At 40.4% G+C, this 19818-nt stretch overlaps 1 protein-coding gene across 7 annotated transcripts in view; it reads right to left on the bottom strand.

Annotated features, from left to right (window-relative positions):
- SHROOM2 (shroom family member 2) overlaps positions 1 to 19818 on the bottom strand; it is a 109279-nt gene that overhangs the window by 21927 nt on the left and 67534 nt on the right. For 2 of the 7 annotated variants that reach the window (XM_035114460.3, XM_035114461.3), the window contains exons 3-5: positions 13287 to 13418; positions 9013 to 11671; positions 6872 to 6972 (exon numbers count right to left, since the gene is read on the bottom strand). In XM_035114460.3, the coding sequence (XP_034970351.3) occupies positions 6872 to 6972; positions 9013 to 11671; positions 13287 to 13418 (2892 nt within the window). Of the gene's footprint in view, positions 1 to 1764; positions 2159 to 2561; positions 2781 to 5583; positions 5686 to 6871; positions 6973 to 9012; positions 11672 to 13286; positions 13419 to 19818 lie in introns of those variants that run through there. The other 5 variants (XM_088667710.1, XM_088667711.1, XM_088667715.1 and 2 more) reach the window with 4 other exon arrangements.

The raw sequence follows: 19818 nt of genomic DNA, 5'->3' as shown, positions 1-19818 counted from the left end.
AATTCTATATATATTTGTGTGTGTGTGTGTGTGTGTGTGTGTGTGTGTGTGTGTGTGTATGTATAGCTAAATATAAAGAAGGATCTGCTCAAAGAACAAGCAAATTAAAAGTACTGGAACACGTGAAGACATATCCAAGGACTTCCTGAGAGATATAAGGGAGAGGGAAGAGAGAGAGGAAAAATGCAAGTGCAAACATATTACAGAGATTACATGCTATTAACCCCTGTAAAATATATTCTGATATTTTGAAATATATTTCCACAGCCCTGAAAAATGCCTTTTAGATGCAGTATCACTATAAGTCCAAGATGCATATATAATTTAGGTCATTGGAAATGGTATAACTGCTACCTACCACTATAAATGACACTCAAATTCAATCTCATACAGATTTGAACAAGTCACTTATTTAAGAGCAAGGCTCCAACTCCCACCAGCTGAGCCAGCAGGGCCAATAGGTCGGGCAGGTGGGAACTGGAGGTTAACAGCATCTGGAGGGTCATTCGGCTTCCCAATTCCTGATTTAAAGATTGAACTTGCCGTACTGCATCATAAACTGGTAAAATGGTACCGGGGGGGGGGGGATCGAAATTTCTCAGCTTCTTCATCTGCTCATGTTCCAATGCGACATATACCACCACCTACCAGCAATACCCTTCTGCATTCTACTTAGGGCAAATAGGCCAGTTGCTACACAAAATAATAAATGTGTTGAAACCTCTTATTTTAAAGGGCAAAGTTCAAAACCAGTATTCAAAAACATTGCTCTCTCCCAGGACACTGTGAAAGTAGCCTTAGAGTGTCCATCCTGGAGCAAATGAACTTCAAAGTGAGAAGGCAACATGAAACTACCAAATCACAATACATCAAAAGGGTCAATGCTATGGGCTTGTGGGCTGAGTTGTGTGTGTTTTTTTAAAGCATAGTATGCGTGTTACTTGGCTTACCAATGCCAGGATACCTGTGTTATCAACAACTATTTTGCAGACCTGCCACTCTTAAATTCCTAATTATTCATTTTCCTCTGACCTCACTGTTCACAACCGCATATATACCTATAACAGGATAGCACTTCATATATCTAAGGAAGTAGACAATCATCCATGAAAGCTTATGTTGTAATAAATGTGTTTATCTTTAAGGTGAAACAAGACTCTTTGTTCTTTTTGCGGCAGCAAACCAACACAGCTACCCTTCTGGAAATGGTTTCCAAAGGATTTTATTTCAGCGAACTAAGCCACGCCGATACATTGCCAGGCTCTTGCAGCAGATTCTAAACCAGCTGCAAAAAGGCAATCCACTTAAACGGAGTCAAATCACATTCTATAAATGGCAATCACTATTGGAACAAAAGAAAAGAATACTTCGCATTGCTGCAAAAGGGTTGATACAAAAATCATTTGCATTCCTTGCACTTAGTCCTTTAAAAAAAGATTGTTTTGTGTGTGCGTGCAAGGGAGAGATTAACCCCCTCATTTGAAGTCCCAAAGCAAGGCATACTGGTATTAAACGTTAAAAAAAAAATACCAACACTACACCAACAGCTAAACACTAGTAAATAATACAGTATAAGAGAAAAAATAAATTATGTGTTTTACTAATAGCTGATTCGGCACAGGGCTAAAGAACAGGAAGCAAAGATAAATCCATCCAGTTCTCCCCCACCCCCCTGACCTATTTTCATCAGTTAACAAAGCAGGCACACCTTTCAATATCAGTTTTTCATTCCAACTAGGGTTTTGGTTTTTTGTTTTTACTCACCAATTGCTTTCAGAAACCCCAGCCAATATTTCGGTATACTAAGCCTCATCTCTCCAGATGCTTCAGTAAAAATAAATAGCAATCTCCATCTGAACCTGCACCACGCAGTGACAATTCTGCTCAAAAAGCTGTAAGTATGGAGATCTCACATCATGCAGCAGCAGCAGCAGCAGCAGCAGCAGCAGCAGCAGCAGCAGCAGCAGCAGCAGCAGCAGCAGCAGCAGCAGCTAAAAACAGGCTTGAAGCCACATAAATGAGGGATGGACGAGGCTCACACCAGAAAACAAACCATTTTTGAAAAGCGCTGCCTTCTAATTCCAGACTGCATTATGCTAACTGTGAAAACAAAAGCAGCCACAAACTGCACACGCAGCCCAATGCCTCTTGCTGCAATGAAAGAGTTCCTCTGTCACAGTGTTCCTTTAAATAATAAAATAATAATAATAATAATCGAGAACTAAAAGATACATTAAAAACAAAAGTACTATATCAGGCAGTGCCTCACCCACTGTAATCTTTTATAGTACTTTCTGCAGGCAGGGATGGGCAAACACATCTTGCACGTAAAGGCAAGGGCTGCAATCCTGCCTACGATTATATGAAGAGAAGTTCCATTGATTTTAGTGGGATTTACCCACACATAACTCTGTGGTCAGGATTGCATTCTAGAAGAACAAAAGGAATACTGAGCGCTGCAGCGACAGCAACAATAAAAAGCTTTGAACTTACTAATTAAGAGTCAACGCAGTACTTTATAGACCTAAGTGCTACCGGAGAACTAAGATTTGTTAACTTACCAGAATCTATAAACATTTTGCTGCTATTCAGATGGATTCAGGAAGGCTGTATCCTTGCAAATACATCCCAGCAAGGCACAGTGAATGGAATCTGCCCCAGCCTCTGTTTCACTTGCTGACATACAGATGGTTTTCAAAGCCATGCCTCACAACAGCTGGCTTGTTTTTGCCTTCTCATGTGACTGACAAGTTCATACAATCACTGTCAACTTTAACCTCAGTGACAGAAGGCTCAGCTTGTTTTATACGTTACATCACCAGAAATTATTGACCTTCGGCAGAAAAGGTTGTAGACTTCAAAGCTTTGTGTTCTTTTTTAACCCCTCAAAAAAGAATTTTGCAAATGCACTGGTTGTGGGTTTGGTTGTTTTTATTAAATATTCTAGTGTCATAAACAATAGGCGTGGAACCTGCAGAAAACATATTATTGTGCTTGCATAATTATTGCCTAATTGTGACAGATACAAGGAAGGTATCTTTTATAATTGCCTTCAAAATCTCACACACTGCCCTGCAAATTACACCTTCACACTTTTAGGGTTTGGTAGAAAAAAAACAATGGAATCTTTCTTGCACACAGAAACAACCAGTTTGACCAAAGAGACACACACACAAAAAATGAACATGAAACAATGGCTCTATCATGTTACCTTCACATCTCAGGGTGAGGGGGATATCTGTGCACTGCTGTCAAGATTTAAGACCTCCAGTAGGTTTACAGGAACTAAAGGGTTTGCTCATATTTGTGGCACAAATAAACATTCTGCGTATCTTTAAAAACAAAACAAAAAAGATGGTTTGCAATAAATTTCGGGGCCACAAACCATTCTTAGCCATTCACCAGAAAGAAAGGGATGTGCAAGCAGTTCAGTGCCACCAGATATATGTCTGATGAAAGCATGGTGTGTGAACAGGGTCAGAAACGATGCACAAGCTTGTTCCTCGTAAGAAGAGCCCTGGTGGATCACACCAAAGGCCTATGCGGTCCAGCATGCTTTTTCCTACAGTAGCCAACCAGTTGCCAATGGGATGCTGAGAAGAGAACAGGAGGGCAACAAACGCTCTCCTCTGGAAAGCATCCCAACATGGTCTAGGAAATCACCTCATTGAATCCTAGGTTTGTAGGTTGCAACCTTAGTCACAAATTGTATGTACATACACCACGCAGTATAATTTTATGAAAGAAAATTATTTACTTACAGTGGTACCTCTACTTACGAATAACTCTACTTATGAATGTTTCTACTTACGAATGGAGCTCCGTCCGCCATCTTGGATGCGGTTTAGATAGGATTTATTCTACTTACGAATGTTTAGATAGGGTTGCTTCGACTTACGAATTTTTTCTCCCAATGGATTCCTATGGGATTCGACTTACAATTTTTTTCTACTTACAAATGTGCGTTCGGAACGCATTAAATTCGTAAGTAGAGGTACCACTGTATATGTTTACTTATAAAGCATCTTGGCAAAGCTGCCTAACCAGCATTCTTAAGTCATGAGGACAGTCAGAAATGGTAAAAGCAAAAAAGCAGGTTAAGAAGTGGCCACCTTGTGTGCCCTTCTTAGAATTTATTGTACAGCTTGATAAATTTCTTCTAACTATTCACACATTGGGTAAGATAAGTTACCCTGCATTATTTACTTGGCAACATGAAAAAAGGGGGTCGGTGGGAGAATATTATTATTATTATTATTATTATTATTATTATTATTATTATGGTATTATTTAAATTCAGGACTAAAATATTCCATCTCTCAGTTTGGTAGTCCAATTTTGAAGTTTAAGAATACAGACTTGCAAACAACTTTTAATCCATATAAGATAAAGGAAATCTTATTATTAATGAAGTCGCATTAAGTTTTATTTTTATTTAACTTAAAAACTTGTAAATAAACCAATCCTAGTTCTTGCTCTTGCAAACTGGGTCATATGACCTTGGCCACAGGCATGACCACAACTCAAGTCACCTCTGCTACTTTGTATGGGGAGGGTTATGATAGCATGAACCAGAAACATGTTTAAAATGTACACCCTTTGAGTGACTTCTTTGACTAGCCTGAACCCAACTGATAATCTTTCTCTCCAAGAACTTTTACCACCACATATATGCACAAACTTGCCACCTCGCTGCTGCAACCTGCCTGTGGCAGCATGGCAGGGCTGCACAACAAACTAGATTTTTTTCTCAGAAGCCAGAGATTTCCGTGCTTTGCATTAATCACAGTGTAAATATAACCAAACAAATAACACCATTGGTTCCAGGACTCTTATGTCATATAAATTAACGATTTGTAGCTTACTGATAAAAAGGTAAATGTAAACATAAAATGTCCATGTTCCTTCGAAGTCTGTTAATATTTAAGAGATCGAGAGCTTTTTGTTTCCCATGCACACTCCCAGATTGCAATGGACAAGTTCCAATCTAGCATGTCAATACCACTTTTCTAAAGATGAACTAAAAAACGTGGGCCAAATACAGAAAGAAATTAGCTTTGTTTCTTAAGTATGTATAGAAATTTCATTACAGTATATTAAAGAACCGGTAGGTAGACTTCAGTCTTGTATATGTAAGCCCCACTTCTAAAAAATACTGTGAACAAACTACATATTTTTTTCAACTAGGTGGTCACTAAACAGTTACATGACAAATGTTGAAAGAAAACTTGATTTTAGAAGATTTGGTGTCTCCCTTTTAGGCTTACTGAAATGGGTGGGAAAGCAGTAAAATGAGTCCTACACTAAACAACTAAGAACACCAATGTCCCATATGTATTTTATCAATGGCTATTATTATTAAATTTATTACTCATCCTTCAGCAGCAGCTGCCGGGATGGGCTGTAACAATTTAAAGTTCAGAATTTAAAACAGAGGACTGTACAGCCAAAGGAATGGGTTTATTAAAAAATAAAAGTTATAACAAACCACATCAGAATGTTAAATGTGCAAACCATTTCAGGATTTTAAAAATATGCTTTCAGTGCACATGTATGCATATATATAAGGTCCCTGAAAAATACCTTGACTTCCATTATATCCCACGTTCTTATATGTCTGGTCACAGTTTCCGCAGTTTGCTGCTGTTTCTTTCATGCAGTGGATACAACTAGGTCAAACAGATCCTAAGCTAGGGAAGGGTAAGTACGGTACATCAATTTTGGTTTCTTTCAGTTTTTCATTCTTCCAGTATATCCAAGTATGCAGCCATGCTCTGAAGCACACTTCCAATACAAAATCTGCCTATGCTTCCTATTTTGCTCCAACATGCTGTGGTGCCCATAATTCCATAGTGAAGAGCAGCAAAACACTTTTGTGCACTTATGTGTGCGTGCTAAAAATGACAAAAATGGGGCCACTTTTCAAGGGCTGTGACAATACTTCTCAAACTCAACTCCCTGGAATAACTTACTTTTAGTCTTCTCAAATAGCAACAATTAGCTAAAATGCACACGCACACACAATCTCCAAGCCTACCAAGCAATTTTTGGCCTGTCCATCAACAGGACATAGTCAAAGCTCCTTGTATGCAAAGGGATCAAGTGACATAAGGCTGCCCATGCCAATGTTTTAAGCCAAAATGAATAACCTGACCCAGTAAAGGAAACAAAAACAATCAGGCACCTCCTCTTATGAATGAACTATCCATTGTTCCATTCTTAAAAGCATTTTTGCTGAAAGCACTTCATGCATTCCCCAGAAATACAGTTTAGTGCCAAACCTACATTGGCTATAAAGTACATTCTACAGGTTTCTCTCTCTCCTCCAATGCATGGTCTGGAGGCACGAGGCTATCACCTTGCTGAATCTAAGTAGGTCTGAGTCTGGTCAGTGCCTGGAAACCTCCTGAGGACCACCAACATACTACCAAGGATTCCATGATGGAAACAAAACATATGATAACAGAGTTAACACTCCCTCATGAATATGTGAGAAGCTCAAAGACAATCCTAACCACGTCTATCCAGAAATTAGTCCTGTTGAATTCAATAGGATTTATTGCCAGGTAAATGGGATTAGGAATGCAGCCTGAAGTCTTATGTGGATGTAAACAGCTCTAACATACGGTATATGCAAGAAATATATGAGAATTACCTCTGTAGTATTACTATACGCTTAACAGAAGTTGCATATTTAATAGTGATTTTCTTTTTCCTTGAGAAATAAAGGCATATCACAAAGCAAAAACAAAAAACTATTAAAAGCAAGTTCTTTTAATAGTTTCAACTCCTGCTGGATAAAATTAAGCTAACCATATTCTGCAGTCTATGCCAATAAGCCCTGCACACAGAAACACAGAAAACTGCTTACCTTAAATTGCAGCTCCTTTCACCAGATCTTGCTGTAGAGCACGTAAGATGTTCATCTTTCCTTTTATTTTCTGCTTGTCTCCTTGCTTCAGCTGATGCTTCCTGAAAAAAGGTTTCATAACACAGTAAAGCACCAAATCATCAAGTTTCAGTCTGCAGAAAAATATATTATTACACACCCCTTCATTTGTGGGTTTGTTTAGAGTCCATAATGTATCCACTCTTATGCTGATTTGGCTTAAAGCACAATAGTATATTCCATGCAAGCTCTCAGTTGGCTTTACAATCCTTGTACTCAAGTTACTAATTCATCTGACTGGTCTAGAAAGGAACAACTTTTTTCACTATGGCAAAAACTTGTTACTTGCAAGCATTTTAGGACTCTCAAGAACTGTGTGCGTGCACACATGGGTGTTTTGGCACATGCACACAGGAATAATAATAATAATAATAATAATAATAATAATAATAATAATAATAATAATATATTATTTATACCCCGCCCATCTGACTGGGTTTCCCCAGCCACTCTGGGCGGCTTCCAACACAATATTAAAATACAATAATCTATTAAACATTAAAAGCTTCCCTAAACAGGAAAGAGGGTGTGTGTGTGTGTGTGTGTGTGAGATCTCTTTTAAAAGTAGTTAAGACATGGAGCTTTTAGAACTTAATTGTCTTAAAAATGCTAAATAACAAAACTTGCAAAAGATGGATGTACACGACACCTTGTACATATCTGTGCTCTTACAGCTTCTACACAGAACACACCAAAGGTCTACTGTCCACAGCTACATCCTATGCTACAACTACATCTGCTCCAAGACAGATCCAGAATAAAAAGTGACACCACTACCTGTCACCTAGTTCCCAGATAAACACATTCCCACCATCCTCACTGATGACCTACAGTTCATTCCAGATACTTCCCTCTCAAAGGCCTGGAGTGGTATGTCCTTGTCCACAGACAGCATTCTCAGCCAATCTAAACCAGCTACTAATCAGCAACAGCAGACCATATATTAACACTCACAAACAAGGAGTAGAGTAGACCCTGAAACCAACCCAGATGTCAAGCTGTCTCTATATCTGGAAAGTTCTCTGCTGAACTGATGAGCAGGTCTGAGGAGCCGAACAGGAAATAGCTTTATTAAAGGAATATGTACAACAGGCTTTCTGTCCTTTAGCTACTTTCTCACTTTGCTTCCAGCCCTGCTTCCTGCTTGGGCCTAACCAACTAACGTAGACATGGGAGGTGCCCTTAAAGGTATACTCCCTTACAATATCCATCCTGGCAACACTAATACTGGTCCTAAAAATATCAGCTATCCAACATCAGCTGCTCGTTCACCTGCCCGTGTTCTAGGGTTACATATGGTGTCATCTGCCACCAAAGGAACATAAAAGCTGGTATATAGTTAGTCAGACCACTGGCCCCTACAGCCTAGTATTGTTGATGCTGCCTTGCTTGTTCAGAATCAGCTGTTTAATAATTTTAATTGTGCAACCCCATTGTTTTGTATTACTGGAGGAGAAAAAGTTGCCTAAGGTTACATACTTAACATTGAGCTTCATGTGCCATTTTGTTGCCCAAAAGCAAAGCTTAGAGAAATTCTTTTGGGCCTATTGAATTTGCCTGGCACTTTACCGTTCCTGAATAATTTGGAGCCATCCTGGCTACCACAATGCTCGCCCTTGACTCCAAATAATTTATTAATGAATTAAATAGTACCAGTCAAAATACAGGTCCTTGAAGGATCCTGCTGCTTACTTTCCCCTATTGGAAGTACTGTCCGTTTACCCCTACCCTTTGGTTCCTGTTATTTGACCAATTATAGACTAGCAAGATGACCTGTCCTCTTATTCCAAGACTGATATTCAGAAACCTTTGGTGAGGAATTCTGTGAAAAAGTAGATAACGCCTATCAATACAATTCCTGTTTGGCTGGTAAGCCAAGCTGATATTTGTAGACCGTTCGGTATGTTTGTAAGCGTACAGCAGGCTCTAAAATTAAATGAAAATGAAAAGCAATCATGAATCTCCTAGATTACTGTCAGTTGGTCCTGTTAATCTCTTGGTCTTAAACATTTTGTTCTCTCCAAGGCAAAACATTTAAGGGTAGGAATAAAAGTGCCCTTTACCTGTTTGTAGAAATCTGTGGAAGGGGATGACCTGGACCGTTCATGTGTATATGGAGATGTCTCAAGCTGCTCATGGCCAGCATCAAGGATGTTGTCAGCTGAATGGTATCTTCCTGAGTTCCGAGTTTCTATAGGTATCCTCTGCTCCTTCCAAGATGCCTGGTATTCTGCGAAGGTTTCCAACCTAGGAGATTGTCCAGATTTTGCTTTGCGGCCACTGTAATGGACACTTTCTTTGGGTCTACTGCATGCACCAATCATATTCTCAACTCCAAAAGAAGCCGACCTCATCCTCCTTTCATACCGTGATCCCTCAATCTCACCTTCGTAAGAATTGGTATGAGGATCATTAGGAGTCTGTACTTCTGGCCGACCATACGGTGCATGTCTTTGTGAAGATTTCTGGTAGGCAGGCTTGCTTGTTTCTTCAAAGAACTTCCACCTATCTGCAAAAGAACCCAAAGCTTCCTCAGAAGTAGTTGGACGGCGGCGTGGCCGGTAGTCATCATCCGACACCCCCACTTCATTTATCTTCTCGGGCTCAGAATAAGATTTCAATTTTTGTTCCAGTGTGAACCTCTTCCTAGCTCCAATGCGAGGAACGTGGTGAACGTTATTACCAGGTGAAGTCTGTTTAGAAGCCTGCCTAGCCCCAAGGAAGCCTGCCTCGTCTTCAGAGACAAGAGGCAGTGGAGAAGAGTTATAATTATTTGTCTTCCGGTCTGGAAGATAATCCGCAGAACTGGGCTCCAGGTCCCTTCGCTGGAAAGAGGTGGCCTTCAAGACCCTGGCCTGGGCCTCTTTCAGATTGTCTTTGTATACGTTGGTAAAAGAACTTTCTGATGAGGAGTTTATCTTTTCTGCTGAATCGGGTTTCCAGTTCTCAGCATACTCTTCAGTCTCACTTGACCCTGCTAAGACAGCTGTGCTTTTGCTTTTCTGCAACTTTGCTCTTTTCATCTGGATCTCATTTCTCAGTGTGGTAGCAAAACGATCACTCCTTCGTGCATTTTTGCCCAGGTTAGCATCGAATGCAGGCTGCTTAGTAGTCTCGGCTTCGGCAGCAGGATCAGCCTGGCTTTTCCCTTCCTGAGCTAAAGAGTGCAACATTGGGGTCTTCTGAGGAGAAATTTTGTAGCTCTCTTCTTGACTCCACTTGAAATCTTTTGGGGGAGCTTTACTGGTGGGCACTAAGACACATTCCCGCCCATATTCCCGCTCACAGTAACTATCATGGTTCTCCTCAAAGTTCTTGGCTTGCACTGGCTTTTCAGGGAAACTTACCTTTCTAGATTCTTCCGTTACAACGGTTCTAACATCCTCTCCTTTATTCACTATGTAATGACTGCTCTTTTCACATACATCTAGAGAAGGCTCAACAGGCTGCTGAGGTAGACAGTATTTGGGACTTTGGATCATTGTAGTCATAGCAGGACTCTCCTGTGGTCCAGAGGAAGCGTGGTTCCCTATGCCAGTATTCCGGCATTCATCTTTGAGTAGTGGTCTCGAGTTTCCCTGAACAGGCTGTTTCACTGTCACACAGTAATAGCGGCTTAGCCCTGCGTTGTCCATTTTCTGCTCAGCACTCATGTCAGAAGAAGTGGCAGCAGAAGCAGTACTATCAAAAATCCTGGTGTGGTTTTGATGACAGCTACGTTTGTCAGTGGGCCTTTCCTGGATGCCAGCATAAGTGGAGAGTTGCCGCTGCTCTTTAGGTGATGCAGAGACTTTTGCGTTGCGATAGAAAGTGCTTTCATCACTGTACTGGCGCTGGTGATGGTGGCCATAAGTGGGCTGTGTAAATCGAACGTCCGTGCTGGACAGAGATGATTGCAGCCTGCTGGAATTTCCTATGATGTTGTTGTTGACCCTGTCCCCGGCAGAAGGCAAACCACAATCCAGACTGAGATCAGATCTGTAGCTTGGTTTGCTGCTCTGGCTACCCTCGGAGGCCCTGTCGACTGCTCTGGCATCTCTCTTTTGTTGCTCTACAGTTTCGGCACTCCAGTCACTCTTGGCTTGCAGCCTGTGCTGGACTTCAAAGTGCTGGGTGCTCTGAATACCCTCTGAATAAGCAGCAGCGTGGGCTCTCTCGTGGCTTTTGGTGGCAGCAAAGCTATCACTACGAAGAGGTGGTGGTGGTGGTGGAGGGGAGGGTGACTTTTTCTTCTCTGGGACATACCACACAGGCCCAAAATTTGATCTCACGGACCCAGAATACTTTGAATCAGAATGATCTTCCAGCCGGGGGCTCCTGTTGTTTTCATACTGTGGCGCTGGAGGTGCAAAGCAGGTAGTTTTCTCATCTAATCCTCCATGATCACTTAGAAATGAGGCAGCCTTGCTATTTCCTGATTTTGGGGTTTCCCAGTGACTCACCTTGTACCCAGCATTCTCAACTGAGGCAGCATCTGCACTGGACAATGTGTGGTCAGGTGTGCTAGAGCTAGTAGAGAAAGAGCCGTAGGCAGAATCCCTTTTGCTGGGATTCCCCAAGTGGTCAATACTACTGTTGGACTTTGCAGAAGACATCTGTCCATATTGATACACCTGGGGCGTGTGATCCCAGCTGTCCATGCTTCCAGCAGAACTGAACTGGTCTGAGGTGCGATGGAGATTTGACTGGTCCCATGAGCTTGACAGATCATGGGAAGAGGAGCTGTAGCAAAATATGAAAAGGGCTCTCGTCAATATAGCGACAACAAAACCCATACTTTCTGTTGGTAGAAACAGCCATACTAGATAATATTACAAAAATGCAAATATTATAAAATCAAAATGCAAAATATTATAAAATCAAAGTACACCGTTTCTGTACTTTACATATGCTGCTGCCCTTCCCCCCACCCCTATTTTTAATACTATATCTACTGTTAAATATGTATTCTGTCTTATAGCTGTATATGAGACAAGCAGACTCTTGTTTTTCACAAGGATTGAATTGTGGAATTTATTCCATCGTGAGTATTTTGACGCTGCTGCTTATGTGCTTGATGTATAGAATCAAAGAATGTTAGAGATGGGAAATATTATGTTATGTGATTCTCCACATTTATCTCCCTATTCCCAGGTTGTCCCTAAAAGAAGTCAAAACAGGTAGAAGTTCCCATGCAGCCAGGACCCATCGGTGAATATAAAGTCCATGACAGGTTTTCATTCTACTGTGTAATACATGCCAATGAGAGCATTTGAAGAGTATATAACAAAAGCATTTTTAAAAATAAAATAAAATATGTTAGACACAGAGGAAACTGTTTCTGAAGCCATCCAGCATACTGGACAACAAGGTCTATAGAACCATAGGGACGGGTTAAGTGTTCAAAATAACTAAAAAAGCTGCTTTATTTTAAAAGTTTGAATTTGTATTATTAACACAAGCAGCAAATGGTAGCAAATGTCTAAAGGCCACTTAATGCTCTTCTTTTTAAAAATAAACATAGCATGAAACATTTAAGAGTACTGTACATTACTTAGTACTCCAATAAAACTGAATCAAGTACCACTTTAGGACCAGGAATGGCAAGTACAGTATACTTTCTCCAATTTTATTTCTTTTTTTTGTAAATTAAAAGTCTAAATATTCTGACATATTTTACATGCCACCAAAACAAAGAAGCAAATGGAATGCAAGGTCTGTGGCTAAAGGAACGCTTTGTGAGAGTTTGTAACCAGATCGTGGTATACCTGGATTACAGAGAGACATTTTACCACCTGAACTAAGATGTTTTCCCTCCCCAAAATAGTTCTCACACAACTCATTACTGAGAAACTTTCAGCAACTGAACAGGCGACGATGTGCCCTACCCAATTCTTATGAATTGCTACATAGCAAGCAGAGATGTAACTAGAGAAAGCAATTGCATGACAATTCTTTAGGCATGCACAGAGAGAGTTAAATGCTTGCTTTGGAATAGGAGATTTGGTTTCCTACTCCTTCCATTGCATTTTAGTACTTTTAAGGGGCTTTTCCACACCTGAAAACTGACGCCTGAAGAAAGGCCTAGAGAAAAGAAAAGAGAGAAAAACCTGCCGGAAGAACCTGTAGTTCACTCTATTTACATAGCTGCATGATGGAAAATACCCTGCAGTCTAAGGGCGATCAGGCCCTTGTTATATCTAAGTTCCCTCATTACACAACTCACTTCGTGCACAAAGACCAACTAAAAAAAACACTGTGCGTTGCTGTCCATTTTAAGATAAGCAACAAACCGAGGCAAGCAATTATTTTCTTACCGTTGGAGCTGGATGCATGTTAATTTTAAACAGGAACTCACCTTGCATGATACCGAGAGTGCCAGGAAGCACAGGGATTGGTTGCGGAGAGCCGTGACGTGGCTGTCTCAGGCTGACTCTCCGTGAATTTGGTCGCATGCCAGGAGTGGGGCCTGCAGGCTAGGTCATTCTTTCTGGAATGAGAAAGGAAAAACATAGGCATTTACTGCATATATTTTTAAAGCAATCAACCTCAGACCTAATTAACAAATGCAGTAAGTAGGCTCAGGTTACAGAGCAGTGTCTGCTGCTCTAGGAAATCACCTTTGAAAAGAATCCAGGTGCTTTTTTTCTTTTTAAGCACTTGAAATACAGACAGTGAGTCAAAGCCTGGAATGTTTCACCTCTGCGAGGCAGAGAAAAGCACCTACTGGTTAACTATGAAATCCCTTATAATATAGACACATACCGTCTATAACAATTAAGTCTTGTATAATTGCATGGAAGTACAGAAATGAGGAAATTTGTGTTTGAGCAACTCTCATTTTTAAAACCAGAGTAGGTGCGGTTCAGTGACAATGGCGAGGAGCTTTGATCCAGATTCAAATACCTGCTCATTAAGAGAGAAAATGTAATGTAAAAACAAAAAAACCCCAGAGGGTGTTCCCCACATTTCTCAGTAGTGCTGCAAGCCCAGTTTTGCCAGTCAACTGGCACAAAAGCTTCCTGGGCTATCAAACGTTGGTTCAAGAAGCGAGCCTTAGGCCTCCCTGTCAACCTTGCCATTCCCTATTGCCATCTTCTCATCCAGTAAATGGAGAAAGTTATCAAACTGTCCTGCACCTGCCTGCTTGAAGCAGTGCAGCATCCAATTCAGGACTCAGCATCACTGACAAGCACCTTAGGAGGTCGATACACCAGGAGGTGCCTGAAGCCAACCATCTTACCTTGCTCCTGCTTACTGCTGTTGCCAGCTTACTACACCCCTTTCCAAGCATGCAAAAAGTGACAATAGTCTATAGAGAAGGAGCCCCTGTTCTCTCCTTGTGAGCCGAAGTAGAGAGTGAGCTCACAGGGAGAAGCCAAGCAAATGGCGAGTGGTGACAGCGGCAGGGAGTTCCTCAATGGCATCTTGCCTAATGGCCTCCTAAAAACGTGGGAGCCAACAGTGTTCCACCAGTTTTAGGCACTTGGTTGCAAAGCTTTGTTGGGCATGTAGGAGGCGGAGAGGCAGGGAGGGAGGTTCAAGACCAGCTACCTGCTCTGGTCACTTGACAGTTCTGTTGTGAAATCTGTCACAAAGGACCAAGGGGCCCGTTTTCACATGGTGGTTGTCTCTCAACCCATATCCATAAAGAAGCCAGCATCAGAATCCAGTATGCTCAAGCAATAGTTGTCCATTTTAGCTAAATGGCTTGAAGGCTAATTGCTACAGGATTTCACACAGCTTGGCACTGTAGTACGGTAGTTGCATGAGGTTGAATAGCCTGTGTGGACATGCTATTCTGTAAGAGCAATGCCATTTCTAAAAGAAAACACATGTCCAAGTCCTTCATAAATCAAACTTCCCACACAATGCTGCCAACTTAATGCTATCATTGAGTTCTGCACATGCAAATCTAATCCCACAAATTCAATGATAATTGTTGTGGCTGTCTGCACAGTTAGCTGATGAATCATGCAACTGTCTAGTTTAAAAACAGTAGCCTCGCAGTGGAATCCCATGCATGTCTATTTAGAAGCCCCTTTGAAATTCAATGGAACTTACTTTCTGATAAGTGATAATTGGTAGGATGGCAGTTTAACCACAAACTGTTTATTTGTTTGTTGTTTGCTTGATATATATGCATGGAACCAGAATGGTTTGTACATACAGTAATGTGAATGAAACATGAGACTACAGACCGACTACATGGCCAGATGCTTATCATGGAGAAATGGAAGTGAGAAGGGAGGATTTCAGAATGGATTCCTGGATTACTGAGAAGGGTTTTTCTATTAGGGGAAGGGATAGGGAATGCTGTCTTTGTGAAACCAACACCATACCTCATGGAGCTTCTCAAGATCTTCGTAAGATAGCTCCTGGCCACATGAACATCTCTTTCAGATGGCATTTTCTGTGTTACAATATCCACCACCAAATTCAACTTCCTGAGCCGTCAGGGAAGCAGAGGAGGAACACAGTAGACCAGAGGTTCTCAGACTTTTCCATAGTGAGTCTCACCCCACATTAGAAAAAAAGGAAGCTGACTGACAGTCCTTGCTCTCATTCCATGATTGTCAGCAAGGAAAGACAGAGAACATGGTCATGCCAGTCTGCAGAGGAAAACTAGAGTAGCATAAAGCCCACTAAAAAGAGGAATTTGCCTAAACCCACTCAAAAACCATGGGGATAGAAACAAAGCAAAACAGAGAAGAGAGATTTGGGGTTTTGCTTCTTTCTGTGGATGAATTTTGGATTTTTTTAAATTAAAAAAACAACAACCCACACTGCATGTTTCTGAAATACTATGTGAATGCTTTCGGCTTTGTTAGTACACTGTTATAGGCTGCTATATGGGAGAGGATTGGTTTAGATCAGGCATCCCCAAACTTCGGTCCTCCAGATGTTTTGGACTACAATTCCCATCTTCCCCAACCACTGGTCCTGTTAGCTAGGGATCATGGGAATTGTAGGCCAAAACATCTGGAGGGCCGCAGTTTTGGGGTGCCTGGTTTAGATTATTGTATCATGCCAACATGTTAGTTACTGAGAAGAGCCAAATTGCAGTGTTGTTGCTTTTAAATTGAAAAGACCCCTTCAATCAGGCTATCCAACACAGAAATTAATCCCAAATCCCTTGGTGCAAACAGAAAGAAGTCTGAAAAGAGAAAGAGCAAGATATTAACAAAAATTATACTGCTAGAGTGAAATACTTTGCAGGCAACTAGAGTGGTTAGTACTGTATTTCCTACAATTCTGCTGTATTAACTGTAAGTGACAGAATGAGAACATCTGAGCCCAGAAAGCAACTCTGTTACTAATGGCAATAGTAATAACAGCCTTCCTTTGTGTTCCTAAGCCTAAAGAGATATGATACACCTATGAAGTCGTCCCAGAGAAGGAAAGCTAAAGTTAAGATTTGAGGGGACAAGACAATGAAAGAAAATATTTTGGCATATTTTTTACACCGAGGAGATCACACTTCATAGCAAGTCTTCAATTTTTTACTGCATGAGGTTATCTTTATTAACACTTTCAGTGAAATTTATTTCTGCCCCCCACCCAGTGTTATAAGAGCTGAAACATAGCAGAGTTCTCTGACACAGAAAGCTAGAAGCTCAGTTCCTGACTACACTTAAAGGGAGTGCCTTGACTGTGGTATCTACACATGCATTTGCATAGTTATAAGCATTCTTTGCATAATGTCCTGAAGTGTATTATGCAAATAAATGGAGTGAAACAAAATAAACAGGAATTATATACAGGTATTATATATTCTTGTCCCCTCAAAAAACACACAGACACACACATACACAATCCCACCAACCCACGACTTGCAAATTTAATGACATACTAACAAAATAGAATTGGACAACAAATGTAACCAGTTGCTTTGTGGGATGAATTTCCACCCACCCACTGGCATCCTAAAACATGTTTCAGTTTTGAAAAATAAACATTTTTCCAATTTGAAAAGTAAACAATAAACAGTCTTGAAAAATAAACAATAAATAAAATAGACAAGATCACAAAGAGAATTTTTGAAGGTATGTCTTAAAACATAAGTTGGTGAGGGTTATATATATGCCACGGGGCCTCTTTTAAAGGAATATATATATATATATATATATATATATATATATATATATATATACACACACACATACACACACACACACACACACACACACACACACACACACACACACACACCTTTAAAAGAGGCCCTGTGGATACAGAGTACACATAGTACACATGATCCACGGGGCCTCTTTTAAAATATTCACCTGGATATTTTATGTACCTGGATATTTTACATGGTAGGTGGTAAACACACACACAGAGAGAGCACTATATACTTATGTGACAATGTCATTCTACAGATATTTTGTTTTTTAGAAAGTGCCCAATGTATTGAACAATAAGTTTATGCTCCTTCCCCCTGAAATACATAGCTGTATGCTTGTATGTTATGTTTGTGCTCATATAGTATTGGATGATACTGACCTAAGTCATATTCAAAGTATTACTTAAATCTATTGATTTCATTGGGTTTACTCTGGTACGGTGTGAATTAGTTGGAAATCACCCACTGTACATTTGTGGTTTGTACTGTATTCAAAAGGTGGTGATGATTGCTTTGTTTTTTTAAGCTCACACTTAGCAATGGGACCTAGCTAAAATCTAAAATATGTGCCACTGCCTTCAATGGGACTTAGAATTGTGACTAATCCTGGTATATGACAGCTGCCACTTAACATTTTTGCTAGGATATTTACCAATTCCAAGAGACTTGGTAACATTGCTGCTCAGATTTATTTTCATCTCACACAGCAGTTTCGTGCTGTGACACAAACTAGATACGAACTTACTGATGGGATGATAAATTTAGAAAAGAAAATACGTGCTGACATGGAAGGAGAATTTTCAATTCATCGTTCTTTTATTCAAGAAAAGCATTCCCACCCTCTTTTTATAAGATGACAGCAATTGCTTACTGCTCACATTTAGAGCAAAATTCCTCCCTCTACTGGCCACTTCCTCTGCAAAATCAGAACCACTTTGAAAAGAAAGAAATGCCAGCTAGAAAAATGAGGAGATAAGAACAAATCAGTTTCTAAGTCTTTCTGGACTGAAATGTCTCTCTGCTGATCTAACTCCTCACTAATTCAGACAGAATTACATTATGATGCTACTCCTCCTGTGTGGTAATTCCACGCTGACAAAATCTGTTGCTTTTTATCTTCAATGTTCTTCACAATAACTGTCCCAAGTTTGGACACATCACCGTCAAGCATATACCAACAAAAGTATTAATCTACAGTGCGTCTTACGAGCTTACCTGTTGCCAAGAAAACATGCAATTGAGCATTCAAAACAATCAATTGAAAATGCAGTGGTATTACAGCCATATATAATGCATGAATGAAATGTGTTACCAAATGATTCCAGTTCTACGCAGCACAGGTCTGCATTTTTCCGACTTCTGAAGTCTCAGGTAAAAAGTGGAACAATTTCCCACGGGATAAAAATTGACACATCAGCACCCATTACTGAGCCATGCATGACTAAAAGGTGTTTTGGTCATTCTTGGGATTCTTGATTTGGGAATTTTCCCAATCACCAACACTTATGCAATTTTATCAAGTTATTGTAACACAGTCTAGGCTGGTAAGAGATGACATTCATCATTATTATCCCTTCAAGAAACATTTCGTGCTGCCTGTTCCTTTCAGCTGGCATACAGTGAAGAACTATTTGCTTCATCATACAACAACACTGCTGTAATTTCCTTAACTGTTCCAGGTACTTCATGAGCATTCTCTCCATAATCCTTTGAACATAACCCCATGGGAAAAAGTCAGTATCATTGCTGCCTGGTTATAGATGGTAAGGCCCGTTTTGGGAAATGGCAGCTTGCCCAAAGTCACCTAGGAAACTCAAAACTGTGCTGAGATGGACCATGCTTGACACTTCTGCCTCAAAGTTCTTGCTCTTAACCACCAAACCAAACAAATTCTGAAAGGAAATTCCTTTCTGATTCAGCTATACCTACTGTCTTCAATCAATTCGGCCACCAATTTAATTACTCCAAATTTGCTGCTCCTTTTAATGCAACCACACACTATTGGATCAATTATATTTTCACCATGGGAGTCAAGTTCTCTGCTAATTTGAAAACAAATATGAACTCCATGCCCCTCCAGTCAAATTGAGGTCCTTAATTGATATCTAGTCCTGGAGACCAAGACATCCACTCAGGATATGTGTACTCTAACCAATATATCTGCTCCCCATTATCCCCTTCTCCAGTGCTAGAAAAAGTACCATGTCACATGAATTTATAGTGGCAATAGTACTGGGATAATTAACTGTGGAACAGCATCACAGATACATGGGTGTGCTCAGAGCTTCTTTCCATCTCTGCTTAATTGAGTTCAAGGGGAAAACCCTGCCAAGCGGCTATTGGTCTCTTAAGTGTGTGTGCATTTTAGCAGCAATGGACCTGTAGCCTTACTGCTATAGATGGCAATAAAACACCTTGACAGATGGGCAGCCTACTGATACCTCATGTTTGCCTTCTTATGATACAAAAAGGAGATTCATGGCTGTGTTTACGGGGTCAAGTTTACCCTTCTACTGAGAGCCACCAAGAAAGATGTTTCATTGCTCTTACAGCAAGGTTTATCTTCCTTTGATTTAAGCCAAACACTGTTAGTTTAATTATTTGAATGTGTTTCTTGAAGATTTTCTTGGAATATGAAGCTATATACTTTTCACTAAACTTCAGCTTCTACCTAAAAAGGGAAGCTGAAGCAACATGACCGAGTTAGTACTCTGAGGAAACTGGTTGTCCCAACCGCCTATGAAGCTTGTATCTCTTTAAGGAT

The sequence above is a fragment of the Zootoca vivipara genome, chromosome 4, assembly GCF_965207765.1.
Source record: "Zootoca vivipara chromosome 4, rZooViv2.hap1.1, whole genome shotgun sequence".
Taxonomy (NCBI): domain Eukaryota; kingdom Metazoa; phylum Chordata; class Lepidosauria; order Squamata; family Lacertidae; genus Zootoca; species Zootoca vivipara.
This window is presented reverse-complemented; position numbering and strand designations above follow the sequence as displayed.